Here is a 16,877-nt window from a genome sequence, read left to right as displayed (position 1 = left end):
ATGCAAAACACAATAAAACAACATTTCTGAAATATAAAACAAACCACTGAAGCACACGTCAGAAAGACTGGTTTTGTTTTCAGAACGTTGTTGTGAAAGAAGAAAAGAATAAAAAGGAAACATGTTCTATAATGATGAGACATTGATTGTTAGTAAAAACGCTCGGTCCCTAATTAACTCTGCAGCTCAATCAACACGAGCAGCTACATAATAAACAAGGGTCAAAGGCAGTCAAACCATATTTCACACACAGGCGTGCAGCATGTTTAATGTATGAAGCCAGTTTGAATAATGACTGGAGGTTGTCAGCGCTGGGGATCATAGAAGAAGAATGACCTTCAGCCAATCAGTGGAGTATAACTGTGTAGTATTTAAAGAGGCGAAGACTTAATGGACAAAGACAAACAAGCAGATGTTGATCGACTGGAAATCTGCTCATTCACTGGATAAATGGCTCATCCTTCAATGCTGCTGAAGGCACATCAAACTATAATAACAGTCATTTATTTTTCATATTTATCTTTTATTTACTTTACGTCTACGATCCAGAAAGAAACGGACCAAGTGTTTGTCGCAGAGATGCGATGTGGTTTAATTCAGTTTAAATTGCTCCATCGTCTTCACTACTCAGGGGATAAGATGGATAAAGTCCTTCCCATCACGGATTGATGTGTTGTCCCGGAAACATGGACACACAGCCCAGGCTCTGTGGGACATACATGTCCTGTCCTGATCAGTCACTGGGAGAATATCTTTCAGATGTTCTCTCATATGTGCAGACAGACCATAGTTCCTGGCTTCCATGCAGCCATCTTCATCTTTACAAACATGCAGTCTAAGGCTTTGGCATCTCTGATTCCCTGTAGATGAATTCCCTTCAGATGGAAGTGTGTCCAAAAGAGACGGTTTCTTTTCAGCCTTTGTTAAAAAAAAAAAAAAAAAAATTCTCTGATACCAACAATAAGACCCGGAACCTTTTGTAGACTTTATTTTCAAGGCTTCCTCTTCCATTGTTGGCTTGACATTTGGAGACATATATGGTAGTAAGACGACTCTCTTTTTGTTTGTATGTTCACTGGACACTTTGTTGAAAACCTGAAAATAAAGATTCTTAAAACCCTATTCAACAAGTTTCCTTCTTAGAGCAGTAAAATAAAACATTATTCTGTCACTGATTCAGAACTTAAACATTTTTCACCTTGAAGATGAAGTAAAAGTTAGAAAGACGATATTCTGTGGTCAGGTCCAATTTAAAACCAACTAAAATAGAAACGTCCAATCATCAGGAACATGTCATCGTCTCAGAACTGGTCCGGGCTTTAGAAGAAGACTGGCTGTGATGGAGCTGAGGGTGACCTTTAATAATAATAGACGGCAGAGTGGCTGCGCACCTGTCATTTACTTTATCAGAGAAATGCAAAGAGGTTTTATTAGAGGGAGGCAGGTGTAGTCCATACGCAGCAGGAGGGCTATTATTACATCTTCTCCTCATTTATAGATGTCAGAGAAGTGCGTTGTAAAATCTTTGGGCTGATGTAAAAACTCCTCGTTACTGCTGTAGAGGCAAACCGGAGGCTTGTTTTCCATCGGAGTCAAAGCTTGTTTAATACCCTCATGACCTTCTTCACAAATAAAACTGGAGCAGGTAATTGGCAGAGATGCATCAGCAGCTTTAGAAACACAGTCAGTTCAAGTCTCTGAGATAACTCCAACTAAACAACCCAATTAGGCCCAATTAATTCCTTAATCGGTTGGTAGTAGGGTAGCAATATCCAACCTTCCCTTTATCTTTAAGATCCTGTTTTATTAAGTGCAACCACCTACACTGATCAGGCGAAACATTAAGACCAGCTAATATTGTGTAGGTTGACTCATCAGAGAATGCACATGGGTCTTCTGAGGGGGTTGAATGTTGTACCTGGGGGGGTCCTTGAGTGGAGGGGCCTCAGTGGATCATCCCACAGATACTTGATCAGTTTGGGATCTAGTGAATTTGGAGGCCGGGTCAACACCTTGTGCTGTTCTTCAGGTTTTTTTTTAGTTGTTGCTATAGCGTTTTTGTGTGTCTGTGTCAAGCTGCCATCAAGGGGTGTCATTTTTATAGGGTAGGGGAGGGGGGCCTGGTCTGGTCTAGGTGGGTGCTACATGTCTAAGTACCATTCACATGCATGAATACCAGGTGCAAACGTTTCCCAGCAGAACATTAAAATTGTCACAAGATGGTTTTAATGTTATTTACTTCTCCTGTCAGTGGTCATAATGTTGTGGCTGATCAGTGACTAAAAGGAATCCCAGAGATGTGAGAACTTGAATGAAATGAGCATCGTTGGGTGGTGGTGAAGCCCTTTTCTCGTTTGTTTTTAGGTTAAATGTAGAAAAATCTAGTACTCACATAAAGATGGGATTTGTGTGTCATGATAATAGTGGAGGGAAAAAAAAAGACACAAATGTAAAGTTGTTGAAAGTGCAATATCTTTGATTTGATGAATGGGAGGAAGAAGCAACTTTCTCACGGTCTCCAGAGTAAAAGCACTAAATCTCCCCAGAGGCTGAACTATGGAGGATGAATAACAGGGAGCAGAGCTTTACTGGGAGGGGGGGGGGGGGGTTACACCTCCCCCCACCAACACCCCTCCACCCCTCTCTTGAAATAACACACTACAAGCACACTTGAATGGACATCCGAACAGAGAAGCGTCCTCGCCATCCTGCAGTAGGAAGCAGATCAGCCGTCACCTCCTGAACCTGAAACCCCTCCACGCTCACTCCCTTTCATCCCGTCTTATCTGAGCTGTTCAGTGGCGCTCGCTATTCAACACAACACTATTCACACAACACCAGGGGAGTGTGCGTCTGTGTGTAAAGACCCATGCACACAGAACGTCAGGTGTTTCTCTTTCCCTTCTCTTTTCTATTTTTTTTCCACTTTTTAAAAAAAAAAAAAAAAAAAAAAATCTTATAAATCTTTATGTTTATGTTAATTTCCGTTGGTTCTTCTCTTTGCAGCAGAATTAAAACCCACTGCATGAGCTGCTGTTAAACTCTACCCATGCATTCAGTGTGGGTTTTAAAAAACTAGGTTTTCCAGCTCCAACCATATATATTTATATACGGCCTATAAATAGATCATATATAAATATGGTCTCCACTTCCTCTCATTGGAGAAACTGATGCTATTTTCCCAGCAATACAGGAGATTGTGTATTTGGAGCCAGAGTCTGATCAGAACAGTTTGAGGGCGGAGCCACGATACTGAAGCCCCTCCCACACTACTATTGCTCTACCCTCACCAGTCACAAGGAAAGGCTGGACTACACACTGAACTAATTTTTAAAAATAGTTTTTATAACCATCATGGACGTCTTCACGGAACAGTTGGCATGGCAACTGGTGGTCTCCCTCCAAATGACACTAGAACATTCATCAGCATTATATTAACTACCTAAAATGACAGAAACTATTCGTAAGAAAAAGATGATCTGACGTGTATTTTAGTGTTTTAGTTTGTACCAAGCCCCGCCCACTAACACGGAGGGGGTGGGGCTTAAGACTAACACTACAGTTCAAATTAGCCCAAATTCCATTTATCTCAACCTCATATTTATCTATATATTTATTTCTTATTTCCTCTTTGCATTAGAATTAAAATACACGGCAAAGCGTTAATTTATTCGGTGGCTGTCAATCAGAAAATTCTCATTTGGAATCTCTACTCTCTGCTGACTTTTGCAGGACAAATCTGGCGAGACTGCACAATGGGATTAGTCGACATGCGAGGGCTTGGATTAAAAGAGTATGACGACAGAGAGGGAGCAGCACAAGAGCGAAGACACGTGAGAGATGAGAAACTAGAGGGAAAAATCTGTTTTAGTTGTAAGTAACATAGTTTAAATACTGAAATATCTGGAATCGATTCAGGAAATCAGCTGCGGTACCAGCATTATAGTAAAATACGTCAGAAATCCCTCCCTGACTCACTAACTTAAGGCTGGATATTTTGTATTCAGCAGATGAAACTGCGAATCAGGCGGAGAGAATGAAAACATAAATAAATAAAAGCAAAACTCAAGTTTGAAGACGTTGTGCAGGTCGTAAAAAAACAAAAAAAAAAACAGGAAAACACAGCGAGAAACAATTAAACCCCTCGACTCGCCGGCAGCCGACGCTCACTCCACAGACGCGCTGCTTCTAAAAAACCCCAACGCTCCCGCGTCCCGTCGGCATCATTAGTGCGAAACAAGACGAGCCACAAAGAGAACTCTGCAGGAGAGCCGGCCTCCGTCCTTCAAAACGCTCACACCGTTTGTTTTAGTCTCACAGGGACAAACACACATTGTGCACCACCGTGTAGTCCCCGAAGAGACGAAATCACACCCACGCAGACCAGTACGAACAGGGAAGGAAAATCACACCTGCATTTTTAAAAACACGCACACACACACACACACACACACACACACTTTGCTGAATCGGGTGACAAGGTGTTGAAAGCCCAAGAGGACTGAAGGGAGAGAGGGATGAATAGCAATGTGATGGATGGGGTGACAGATAGAGGACAGCAAGGGAGTGGGGGAGAGGAGAGGGTGTGGGGGTGTGAAGTTGAAGTGCCTTTATAAATACATTCTAAAAAAAATAAATAAATTAAGGCTGATTCTATTCTGTACAGTAATGCATCTTTAATCAGACTGAAATGCAATAATGTAAAATATGTTTTTAAAGCAGGAAAGTGAAGTGGCTGCAGGACGCACAAATAACCAGCCAGCTCCTACCGGCTGCTCTGAATGTGAACCAGCAAATTATTTTAATGCACTCGACGTGAATGCATGAGAATCCTTCCACACTGTGGTGGAGAAGCGACGGCGTCTCCTCCCTGCTCTTCAACACATTTTTTATTTTATTTTTTTCACCTGCATGGTCAAAAACTAATGAGAGAAAAATGCATCCCCTGCATTTAATAAAAAATAAATGAGTTGTATCGACACTAAAAGCACTTTTATTTCTAACTCGATGAAAATGATTTGATTTATCTTTAAATAATCCAGATGATCTTGATTTTTCTTCTATTGATTTTGGCTACGGGCAATTTGGCCGCATAAATAAAAAAATAAAAATCACTGTAGTTTGATTTCTTTTTGAAGCGGTGCGCTCTATATATAACATGTGAGGCCGTAAGAAGCCTCGAGAAGAAGCAGGACGTGGACGTATCTTCAGTCCTCTGCACGGGTGGAGATAGAAGACTGACAGAGACGGATGGAGGATGGAGTGCGTCCCAGAAAGGAAGAAAGAGCACCGGCGGGACATTGGTTTTTGTCGTGTTGTGTCACGTACCGTTCTGTACGTCCAGGATGTGGTGTCTGTCCAGCATCCATCCTCCCATGTTGGACGCGTCCAGCTCGTAGCCTTGTAAAATGGCCGTCCTCTTCTCCCACAGGATGAGGTCCAGGCAGGACTCGTATTCAAAGCCCACCGACACTGACGGGACACACAGGGCGGTTATTCAACTCATTTCAGACGACACAATGAAGCACACGTTTAAACTCCTGCTGCCTTCATCTTTCTGGACCGACACACACACACACACACACACACACACACACACACACACACACACACAGAGGTGGACAGAGGAGAAGTCAAAGGAGGCTTTGACTTCTTTATTCTTTACACTAGTTGTCAGGGATGTCTGCTGGACTCTGTGAGGTTCAACACTGGAACGTCAGCAGTGGGACAGCTGCCAGATCATCACACACACACACACACACACACACACACACACACACACACACACACACACACACACACACACACAAAGCCCGGTGTTCTGCGGTTTCTGCCATTTCCATTACACAAACTGGCAGCTGTGTGTGCCCAAGATTTAGAGGAGAGGTCCTCGGGGGGGGAGAAGGAATGAGATGAGAGAAGAGGCCGTGTGAAGTTTCTAATAAATGAAAGAGATAAAAATGCTCCCATTTCTTTACAGTTACTTCAGGCTTTCCCATAACATGTGAACAGTACGGCAGCCCGCAAGGGTCTAATTTACTGCACCGTGTTCTCATAAGGAACAGGAAACTTTTTTTTTTTCAAATAAAGTTATGATAGCATTGTTTTGCCTATTGCTCCCGTCCCTCAAACTCACCTCCCCCCATAACCCTCCACACACCTGATCTGAATTTTAACCCAGGCATCAACCTCCAGGTCTGAGCGATGCAGTTCATCGAGTGGCCACTAGAGGCTCCAATCCCCATAGACCCGCATGTTAAAAAGCCACAGCATTATTAAACATGTTTATAACCTGGTACAAAGGACTTTTTTTGGTCTCAGTTTATTCCACTATTCATGACAACTGTACGGGGGGTGAATTGTTTTATTTATTAATTTTTTTATCAAGGTTTAAAATTCTGCATAATTAAGGGCGTTCCCGCTTTGAGTGACAGGTGTTAGCCTGAGCTAATAGGTACCAGAGTTTCGGGTGGGCGGGTCTCAACATCCAACACAACCCCCCACATCCATATTTGGAATATCTGAGTGTGGGCGGAGTAAAGCTCATCCAACATGGCGACCACAGGCTCCGCCCACTTTAGGTTCGATTGTCGAGGTTCAGAATCCAACGGGTGACGTCATGATGGGTTTGTCCATAGTATAAACAGTCTATGATTTAACCTGATGGAGAAAAGGGCTCAGATGACTAGTATGTGTAGTGTGTGGAGCTTTTTGTGTTGTTCGCTACTAAAAATTGACGTTGCCACCACTTTTTATTGACTTTTAGTCCATGGAGATTTACAATTAATTAAATAGAGTCAAAACCCAGAGGAATATACATAACATGAACTAGCTTATAAGCACTAGTTAACAATGCTAGACTGAAAGAAAACTGTTTACAATAAAGTAATTTTATTTGCTAATACTTTATTTCCTCTTGCTTATGTTTAGTACAGAGGACACAGACGTGATGTCACAGGAAGCTGAAGTCTCCATGGTTACGGCCACTGAGTGGTAAAAAGTGACAGCTGAACATGGAGATTAGCAGCATTAGTTTGAATCATAAGCTTTAATAGCGTCAGAGAGAAGTAAATGTTTCACTGCATTAGAAGAAACAACTGGAGTCCAGACACAGAAACCTGGTGTAGTGGTTCATTGTGTCAGCTAATATTCATTTATGCCGTATTTTTTGATGAGCTTTACTGAGAGCGATATGTGTTGTATCGCTCTCAGTAAAGCTCTTAGCGTTAGCATGTTTTATTTAGCTACATTTATCGTAACTGAAATGACCTAAAACTAACTGAAACTGAGGCTGATCCATTTTTTGTAGTTTTTTTTTTTTTTAGTACGAAGCCGTTGTGTTGAGCTGTGTTGTACCTTTGGTACCAAAACGTCATACTTTAGTATCAATACAGCATTGTGTTGAAATCAGGTCCATATAAATATCAGGATAATTTGATGAGTTCTGGCCACATGTCAAAGTTCGTGGACCATATATTGTTTGGTGGTTCATATGGATCATTGTTGGGTCCTTATTTTGATCTGATAATGCACATTTCTCCTGGTCTCTCTGTATTTACTGATACATTTCACCATGTTTTTCCCACTAAGTGACGTCAGTATGTAACTTTCATCCATGTTCATGAACTGATGAACCGCATGCTCCTATTTTATATGCAGACATGTTTGGGATAGCGTCATAATGTGGAGCTTTTACACAGACAGTACATGAACACACTGTACTTGTATCTTGAGTAGAAGCATTGTGATTTACCAGTGAAACGGTTGTAGCTGTAACGGTTTAATATATTCATTGGCCACCGCTGGTTATGTTCTAATGACATTATGACACATTATGATAAAATAATTAAAGACGTAGTAAATTTGAGTTGACATATCCAAATTGTTCAGGGAATCAGGGACAAGGGGGCGAAATTGTTATTTACAGAGTAATTCTTGGGCAACTTATTCATCATTTTCATTTGTGCACATCGGATCAGAGGTGGAAGAGCTCATTTCAACCATATACCAGGTGCAGAATGAACTGAAATGAGAGGACGTTCCTCCAGGACCACGGACTATTACATCTAATATTATCTCTCTTTTTTTTTTTTTTGACTTCACTGATAAATATCGAGCACAGCCAGACACATCCGTACAGTTTCTCCCCTGATAAATCCAATCTAGTTGTTGTTTCCGCTCGGATTTTTAACGCCTGCTTCACATGCACACAAATTATTTGTGGTTATTCTACTTTATTTTTTCATTTGTTTTGAACCCATTTCAGACACATTTTTTTTTTCCCCAACACATTTTAGAAAACCCAGCATTAAATGTGAACCTCTGGCTCATTAGCTGCTAAACGCCGCGGCCAGTGTCTCTTTGACGGTTTTGGTGCAGAGCAGCTATTAAAGTTATTAAAACGGTAACAAAGAGCTGAAAGTCAGTGTGAAGCTCTGCGGAGTCAAACCAGGACATCGTGAGTAAAAAAAAAAGAAAAACAAAATGTTGATTATAGTTGATGTGAAGTTTAATCTCAGTTGGAGTTTAAATAATATAGACCTCAGCGGATTAATCTTTCTTATACATCACATACTGTGCCCCCCGGGTGGTTACATCGCCACGTCTACAGGGTGATTATTTGTCAGTGTCTCCCCCTGTGTTGCTGTAATCCCCGAGGTTTGTTTGAGTCAATCTGACGTAACGCGTTCCTTGTTTGTCTGCTGGCTGCCAAGGACCGCAGACAGTAGACACGCTTCGGTGCCTCCTTTGGCATAAATCATCCGACCTGCTGCGTCTGTTATGAATCACTGTCTGGGCCCGTACGACCATTCATCCAAGCGAGCTCTAAAGTCTAATGTAAAGAGACCTGCAGTTTATTTTCTCGTATTATCTCATAGACGCTGATTGACCCCTCGGAGAGACGCGGCGTCTCAGAGCCGGAAGGAAAACTGTAAAATGACACATTCATCTGTTAAGTAGCGTGAACGCTTTGGTTTGTGTTTGCATTTTAGGTTAAAAGAAAGTTTTAGTCCCACAGTCAAAGGAAGGCTTTTTAACTTTGGAGCTGAACTTCTGCTTTCATGTACTTGATCAGTTTGAGTGAATTTGGAGGCTCTTTTTTTTTAGTTGTTCCTAAACCATTTTTTTTTTTTTTGGCTGCATCCTGCAGGCATTAGTATGGGGGGGGGGCTTGATCTGGTCTAGGTGGGTGCAACATGTCTAAGTAACACCCATGAATACCAGGTCCAAAAGTTTGTCAGCAGAACATTAAATTGTCACAAGATGGTTTAAATGTCATTCACTTCTACCCATCAGTGGTCATAATGTTGTGGCTGATCGGTGTGTCTAGTACTCTTGTGATATTTTAGAACCCAGAGGGACATAGATGTTAAAATAAAGGTGCAACAGCCTCTGATTAATCGCAGAAATATACATATTTTATTATAATTATCTGCTCGTTTATTACTTTTTTTCTTATTTTCTTGAACTGATTCAGAAAATTGTGGGAAATGTTAGTCACAGGTTCCCAGAGTTCGAGTTTTTCTTTCACTGACTGGTCTGGTGTAGGTGGGTGCTACAGGTCTGAATGCCGGGTCCAAACGTTTCCCAGTGGAACACTGAACTGGTTTAAACGTTTCTCCTCTCCGTGTTCATAATGTTATGGCTGATCGGTGTATGGCACGATGCCAATACACAAAAAAAAACCTTGGTGTTGTCGCCCGCCCCCCGAACCGCGTGATGAATTCCACCTCGGCGTTTGTGCCTCAGCTCCTGTTTAAACCGTTGCCAGACGTATATTCCTCCAAATATTCTCGCCGCTTCGCTCCTTTATTTTAACTTATGGGCGCCCATTCTGGAAGTGTTACAAAACATAACCGTAAATCGTCTTTATGTGCAGCCCATTACGCCGGGCTACTATAAGCAATAACTCAGCGAGGACTACGTCTGCTGGACTTGTCCCTCATAAAGGTGTCAGAGGGGTTAGCATACCCATTATGTCCGAGCCATTTCCCTGTCAAAGCCTTTCGGCAAAACCTGAATGTGAACTTAGCCGGAGCTGTCTGCAGCTTTATGTACGTTCATTAGGAGTCAGCACCACGGCTCCTGTGCACAGTCGGCTGTCAACTTTGATAACAGTTGCACGGAGAGTTATTTTGTCTCGAAACTGGTGCAAATTAATTGCATTCATTTTGTCTCCACCTGTGTCACAGACGTGTAGTGTTATCTCCAGTGAATCACAATGAAATCCATCACTTCTGCTTTACAGTAGCTTAAAGCCACCGGAGCTCTGGCCTGTGCACACATGCCAGTCTGCAGAATACCGTCGTATCTACCAGAAACACCCATTTTTCAAATGCAAAATCTCTCCCCCACCACTGCATTCTTTATGATCTGGTTGATTGGACACCACTAAGCTCTGCTGGGTAACGCAACCTCCTCTCTATCGGCTCCAGCAGTTACTATCTGCAGCCTCCAACTGGTTGCTTTTGAATGTTTTTGAATGTTTTGGGGCAAAGCAGCGTTCTCCTATCATGCACCACGGTCATGGAATAACCTTAAAAAAGCCTCTCAGATTAAAAACACTCACCCCCCTTTTTTTTGCAAAAGAAAAACGTACAAACTGATTTATTGCCAGCGCGCACTGAGGGTTGCATCTTTCAAAGGTGCAAAATAGCTCGATTCATCAAACCTGAATGCAATTTCGCTCATAGAAATTACATCTGTATCTAACACGTCTTAAAAGGACATGAAAACGGTTTGTCCCATGTGTAATTGTAGGTACACGGCTGCTGTTACTGTAGCCGGGAGGAATTCATCTTCAGTTTGCAACTAAACGTTACCCGGGTAACGGAGGTTACGGAGGAAACGGAGGTTACGTCCTATAATATTTTTTGGCCTTAATGCTCTTCTGTATGTACCTGTTTTATATTGTTTTTGTCTTTGTATGGCTGCTACCTGGTTAAATAAAGGTTTAACAAAATATGCACTAGAACATAGAGCTTCAACAGGGGGTCCGTCGCCCCTAGAGGGTCCACATAGGTACTGCAGGGACAAAACCTCTGTTTTTTTTTCCCGACAAATGAAAAATTCATTTATTTTCCAACACATTGTAGTAAGGAGATATTGGACGACGTTACCGGCTTCATGCTGCTGCACGTGTTTGAAATACAAAAAATTATATTGAACCTGTGTATTACTTTAATCACTTAATATTAAATGCAGAATTATAATAATAACATATATTTATAAATAGTACTAGTCTGAGTTTAATATACAACACATATAGCAGGTGGGGGTCTGTACCTCATCTCATTAGTTTGGGGTCCTTGACCTGAAAAACTGTTCTCGAAGGCCAATCACAACTGAATCAACCCTCGTTGACCTACAACATGTATGAGTGTTATTTAATTACCGTCCTTATTGTTATTATTATTATTAAAAATAATAATATTAGAAGTCCAGGGATTCAAACCCTTCAGGCCACAACACCACTTAACCTCCAGGCTTTTCTTCCACGTGACGACCAGCACGGAGCCACTTAACTATAAAATCATTAGGGGAAGTTTTTATTGCTTTGTTTTTCTGTTGGAAAAAAAAAAAAGGGAAAGCCGGTAATCTCAGCTACTAAGCTAAAGCTCTGAAGCTTTTCACAAAAACAACACGCTGCCGATCACACATACCAGCGTTTTAGCTTCGCACCATTAGGACCTGGAAGGAATTATATACCTAAGCCCCTCTGAACTGGAATATGTCGCTTTGCCCCCTGAGCGATTAGCGGAGCTTCTTCTGGCTGCTTGTTGATGATGAAAGGTTTTTGAGATTTTTTTTTTGGAGTTTTTTATGAATTTACAAAGACGTTTCACATTTTGTTGCACAATTGAGACTGTTTGCATGAAAGCAGCAAAGATGTACGGCACCAAAAACACTATCAGAAGGTAATTAAATATGTCCAGGGACCCTGCGACACACATCTACAGTTTGGAAAGTTCTGTTCAGAAGTTGCTTTATGAAAAACCTGCGTTCCTTGAATGTGAAACGATGACAAACACAAGAACCGTGGTGAAAAGTGGCGGCACATGCTCTGAATTGATGGGATGAAATTTTAAAAGTTAAAAAGTCGGTCAAAGAGAGGTTAGACTCATCAAGAACCATCTCCAGAGACAAAAACCACAGAGGTGTCCTGCAGCATATGGGACGGGGGCCCCGCTGAGCCCTTATCTCCACAGCCTGAAGACACAGAAGACCCTGAAATAAATTGAACCCACGGAAAAACTCCTGCTGCTCTGATGCTAGATACAAGCGACCCGTCTGGAAGCTTGTACGGAGATTTATTCTAAAGCAAAAGGTTGGTAACAACTGATTTTTATCACTGTGTGTAAATAAAAACTATTCATGCCATTGTTGGTGGAAAACATTTCTCCCTAAAACTTTTCAACAGCGCTGTTTACGTGCAGCAAACTCACCAACTGCTTCCGACAGCCCGTAGACGCGCTGGCCGTAGGCGTCGGTCTTGTCCCAGATGAAGGTGTACGACAGATTCGGCTGAGCAGGAAACCATTTCTGGAAGAGTCGTCCCACCACCGCCACCATGAGGTGAACCTGAATCAACAGGAGCGAAGGTCTGAGATGAGGTTCTGTTCGTACCGAGCGCTAAAGCTAATGAGCTGAGTGACGAGGACAATAATTAGCGTCTCACCTTCATCAGATTGAACGGTATTGACGACTGCGTCATGGTCACTTTGAGGACTGGTTTGTATCCAGCCGCCCTGGAGCTCAGGTAGACCAGGTTCAGGTCACTTCCTGGAATGGACGTTTCTTCTTGTAAAACCTGCAGGAGGTAAAATGACAGTGAACGCATCAGCGCCTCTGAAGCTTCACGTTAAAAGGCAACAAGCTGCTAATTAGACGCTGCTAGCAGAGTTAGCAGTGAGGAAAAACAAGCAGGAAATAATCAAGGACCTGGACAGATGTGTGTATTTAAGACCAGGGCTTTAATTTTATATGTCAGCTTTACTCTATCATAACTGAAACTGTCATCCGCCCCCTAGTGGATTTATTCACGCTCTGCAGTCAAGTAGCAGCTTTTGGCAGCCGTGTCCAAAATGTCTGTTTTTGTAATAAAACATTTTATTTATAGGCGCCTTTCAAAACACCAACAAGGACACTGTACAGAGTAAGACAGGGTTAAAATACATAACACAAAAGCATAAATAAATGAACAATTAAAAACTACATTAAAAGATTTAAGTTAAGGATTTTATCAGGGAAATATTCAAAAAGGTGAAGAACTTTATTTATTCATTTGTTTATAAAATCAGTGATACAGCAGATCTTTATGATGCAACCTGCGTCTGACAGCATTTTTATTTCTATTTTTTGTTTATATTATTCAGTGCTGCAGTGGAATCATAAGGAATCATAATATCATAACCTTATATATAGAAGAAGTTCAGACAAACATTTTTTTTTTTATTCCACTGTTGCCGGAGCAAAGACAGCGTCCTTTCTTTTTCATGTACAAGGACATGTTTGGTTATTTCTTTCCTTTTTTAGTTATTGTTGTTGTTGTTGTTGTTGTTGTCTGAAGGTCCTATAAGCACTTCAGCTTGAATAGGAAAATTCTCTGACTACTGGTTCATGTCAGCCTCACATTAGCGCAGAGCGATAAACGTTAACCGCTTCATTCACTCGCGTCTGCAGCGAAATAAAGCGTCAGATGAACGAACGGCGGAGATGTGGATCAGGTCACCGCTCCGTCAGAACAGACGGTAACCGAGTCCACGTCCACGTCCACGTCTCCCGGCTCACCTCTTTGAAGAAATGTTTAACTACATATTTGAGTTAAGAGCACTCTCCGGTGAAGGACGAGCAGACGGACGCCTCTGATTTAGACGATAACACACGTGGAAACACACGGACGCCTCCTTGACCTTTAGCCACACATGCTGAGGGCTTTTTACTCTGTTCACTGTCACCAGTCACATCCTGTGAGCTTTGATGTTCGCTGCAGAGAAGTAAATAGCTGATTCCTGTGCAGGTGCATGCATTCGGCGTGTTTAAGCAGCAGCTCTGCAGGCGTTGCCGTGTCCTTGTATTGAGTCTGGAGAAAGTGGGCCAGACGTGATGGCTGCTGGGGGGCCACATGAAGCGGAGGACGCACGTCGCGTCCCAGCGTCGTCCCGTAGCGAGAGTCAGCGGCAGGACGGAGCACATCGGCAAAGTCACAGCTTCTTCCTCTCATCTTCAAACTTTCTCAAGGATCACACGATCTTCGGGGAACTCTTTTCCTTTTTCAGGATTTATTTCTTTTATCTGTTAAGTTAACTATGAGCTCACCAAATAAACAGCTGTGAAGTCGCTCTGAGGACTCAAGTGTTTGTCTGTCTCCACAGTTTCAGAAATAATTTAAACGTCTGTCAAAGCTGCTGGGGTTTCTTTGCCCCGTCAGGCTTTTTACTGAACTACAGGGAAAAGAAAAAAAAAATCTAAAATGAGAAAACCTTCTGTGCAATTCCAACTGAGAGAGTATAAATTAAAAGTGCGAGGCGGCAGGTAGGTAGCGTGTCGTCGGTGGCAGCGTCGCCTCCGGCCTGTTCCACAGCTCGTCCCGGTTTCGGTTCTCCGTCCGTGGAGACTGAGTGTTTTCATTCTGCTTCTGCTGAACTTGTTCCAGGTTCTCCGGTTTCCTCACCGCAAACCCGGAGCTGCCACTCAGCTCTGCTGTTTGAGCTTTCTTCTCATACTTAAGATAAAAAGTTGGATGAGTGAAGAAGAAATGGACCAGAAGCAGAGCAGACTGGGATTTGTAAAAAAAAAAAAAAAAAAAAGATTGGGAAGAAAAATCTCATATTACCCTCCAAAAAAAAAAGAGAGTCCTCAGGCAATGATCCATTTGGACTGTTCTGGTGTTACACTTTTCAGCTGCACTATTGCCTTTTCATTAGCCGGGCATTTAGTGTTCATTACAGATCCATTACATCCCCTTTAAGGCTGCCCTCTTCTCTGGCCTCCTCTCTAATGGACTCAGCTCCAGCAGCAGCAGCAGCAGCAGAAGAAGCAGCAGCAGCAGCAGCAGCTCTTCATTCACATGCTTTTGATCTACACACACACACACACACATTCCTTTATGCACACACTCATTCTCTTTATCACGCCCACACACACACACACACACACACACACACACACACACACGCTTGTCAAATAAAATAATAATTATGGCGCGCTGGTTTCAGGGTTGTAAAAATATAAAAACTCACGGTGAGTTCTGTCATCTGTTTCATTTCCTCCGTGGACCGGTTAACACAATGTGACAATAAAACGCCACACACACAAACAGACACACACACACACACACACACACACACACACAGGACATAAAGATAACATGGCGTAATGTGTGTGTGCAATTACAACATTCCTGCATGATGACCCTCTGTTGTTTGCCCAGAGAAACGTGCTATTAGGCTCCGAGGCAATTAGAGGCGGGGTGGGGCCTAGTGTGTGTGTGTGTGTGTGTGTGTGTGTGTGTGTGTGTGTGTGTGTGTCTGTGTGTGCGTGTACCACTATTTTCCAATAAAAACAACCACTCCAGAGCGGCGGTACCTCGGCTGTGGGGACTGTGTGTGCGTCATCGTGTGCATATGTGTGTGTTTTCGTCTCTGCAGGAACTGGTGGGTCTGAGGTAGTTATGCTTCATTCTCCCATCACACGTTAAAGACTAATTCAGGAACATACAGCCATCAGCCACAACATTATGACCAACCTATCATATCCTATCCTAATATTGTGTGTGTGGGTCTTTGAGACTCACACACACCTCAACACACCCACTAAGATCAAAAATGGATTAAATAACAAACATTTTATTCATAGGCCCAATAACGTGCAAGTGGCTGATTTTAGTGCTGAGCACTAAAAATAACAGATTTGACCGTTTTTGTTCTAATGAAACTCTGATATTATAGAATAAATGGTTTTATTGTGTCACGGCTCAGAGACTAATAAATGTAGTTATAATGGAAGTCAATGGGACATTTTTACTAACTAATAATGCAATCAAGTCAGTACTTTAGATGATCTTGTTCATACACAAGACTGATTTGAAAAAATGCTCCAGCCACTGAACATTAGTTTTATGGAAAATAGCTCATTTTTCATGTTTTTTTTTTTTTTTCATAACAAACTACTTAAGGAATCAAACTGACATTTAAAACGTTAAAAATCCTCAAAATTATGTTTTTGTTTTTTGTAGTTTCATAAAGTGCTGGAGTGGTTTAAGAGATTTATTTATAAAAAATTCCGGAAAAAAATATTGATCTGTTAAGTTTTTATAGCAGGTAAATTAAACAGATGCCTGAGGGTTAAATGTCATTTAAACCTCCTGTCAGTGGTCATAATGTTGTGGCTGATGATTTAGATTAATAACATAATATAATTTTTTGTGTAGATTATCTGCACCTTCATTCGTTTTTCTTATTGTCTTGAACTCACTCACGTCGGAACATTGTGGGAAATGTTTGTTCCCGTTTCCCAGAGTTCAGTTTTTTTTTTCTTTCACTCCAGAACCACAAGAGATTTAAGGTTTCGTAACTAAAACCGAAGAATAAAAAACAGGCACATGTACCGACCGGCCAAATAATAATTATCCGTTTTAAACCGACCTGCTGCTCTTTATTCTCTTTTAAATGATATTCTTCTAATTTATTGAGGCAAAACTCGTTGATTTGCTGCAGATGTGAACTTTTAATTCAAACTCTGGTGTTTGCTGCTGCAGCTGTGTGTATTTAGTGGTGTTTTCGGCGGTTTCAGTTTTTTTTTTCCTCTTCTTTGTGTTGTCAGATTTAATGAAGATCGTCTCTAAATGCACTCATTTCACGTGTTGTGTTTTCCAG

At 41.8% G+C, this 16,877-nt stretch overlaps 1 protein-coding gene across 10 annotated transcripts in view; it reads right to left on the bottom strand.

Annotated features, from left to right (window-relative positions):
* The window catches only part of LOC125004004 (teneurin-3), a 322,776-nt gene that overhangs the window by 48,626 nt on the left and 257,273 nt on the right, over window positions 1–16,877 (bottom strand). For all 10 annotated transcript variants that reach the window (XM_047578303.1, XM_047578307.1, XM_047578305.1 and 7 more), the window contains 3 exons: window positions 12,680–12,811; window positions 12,447–12,582; window positions 5,329–5,472 (listed from right to left, as the gene is read on the bottom strand). In XM_047578303.1, coding sequence (XP_047434259.1) covers window positions 5,329–5,472; window positions 12,447–12,582; window positions 12,680–12,811 — 412 coding nt within the window. The remainder of the gene's footprint in view (window positions 1–5,328; window positions 5,473–12,446; window positions 12,583–12,679; window positions 12,812–16,877) is intronic.

The sequence above is a fragment of the Mugil cephalus genome, chromosome 2 (assembly GCF_022458985.1).
Source record: "Mugil cephalus isolate CIBA_MC_2020 chromosome 2, CIBA_Mcephalus_1.1, whole genome shotgun sequence".
Taxonomy (NCBI): domain Eukaryota; kingdom Metazoa; phylum Chordata; class Actinopteri; order Mugiliformes; family Mugilidae; genus Mugil; species Mugil cephalus.
The sequence above is the reverse complement of the archived record's forward strand: the minus strand, read 5'-3'. Positions and strand labels throughout refer to the sequence as shown.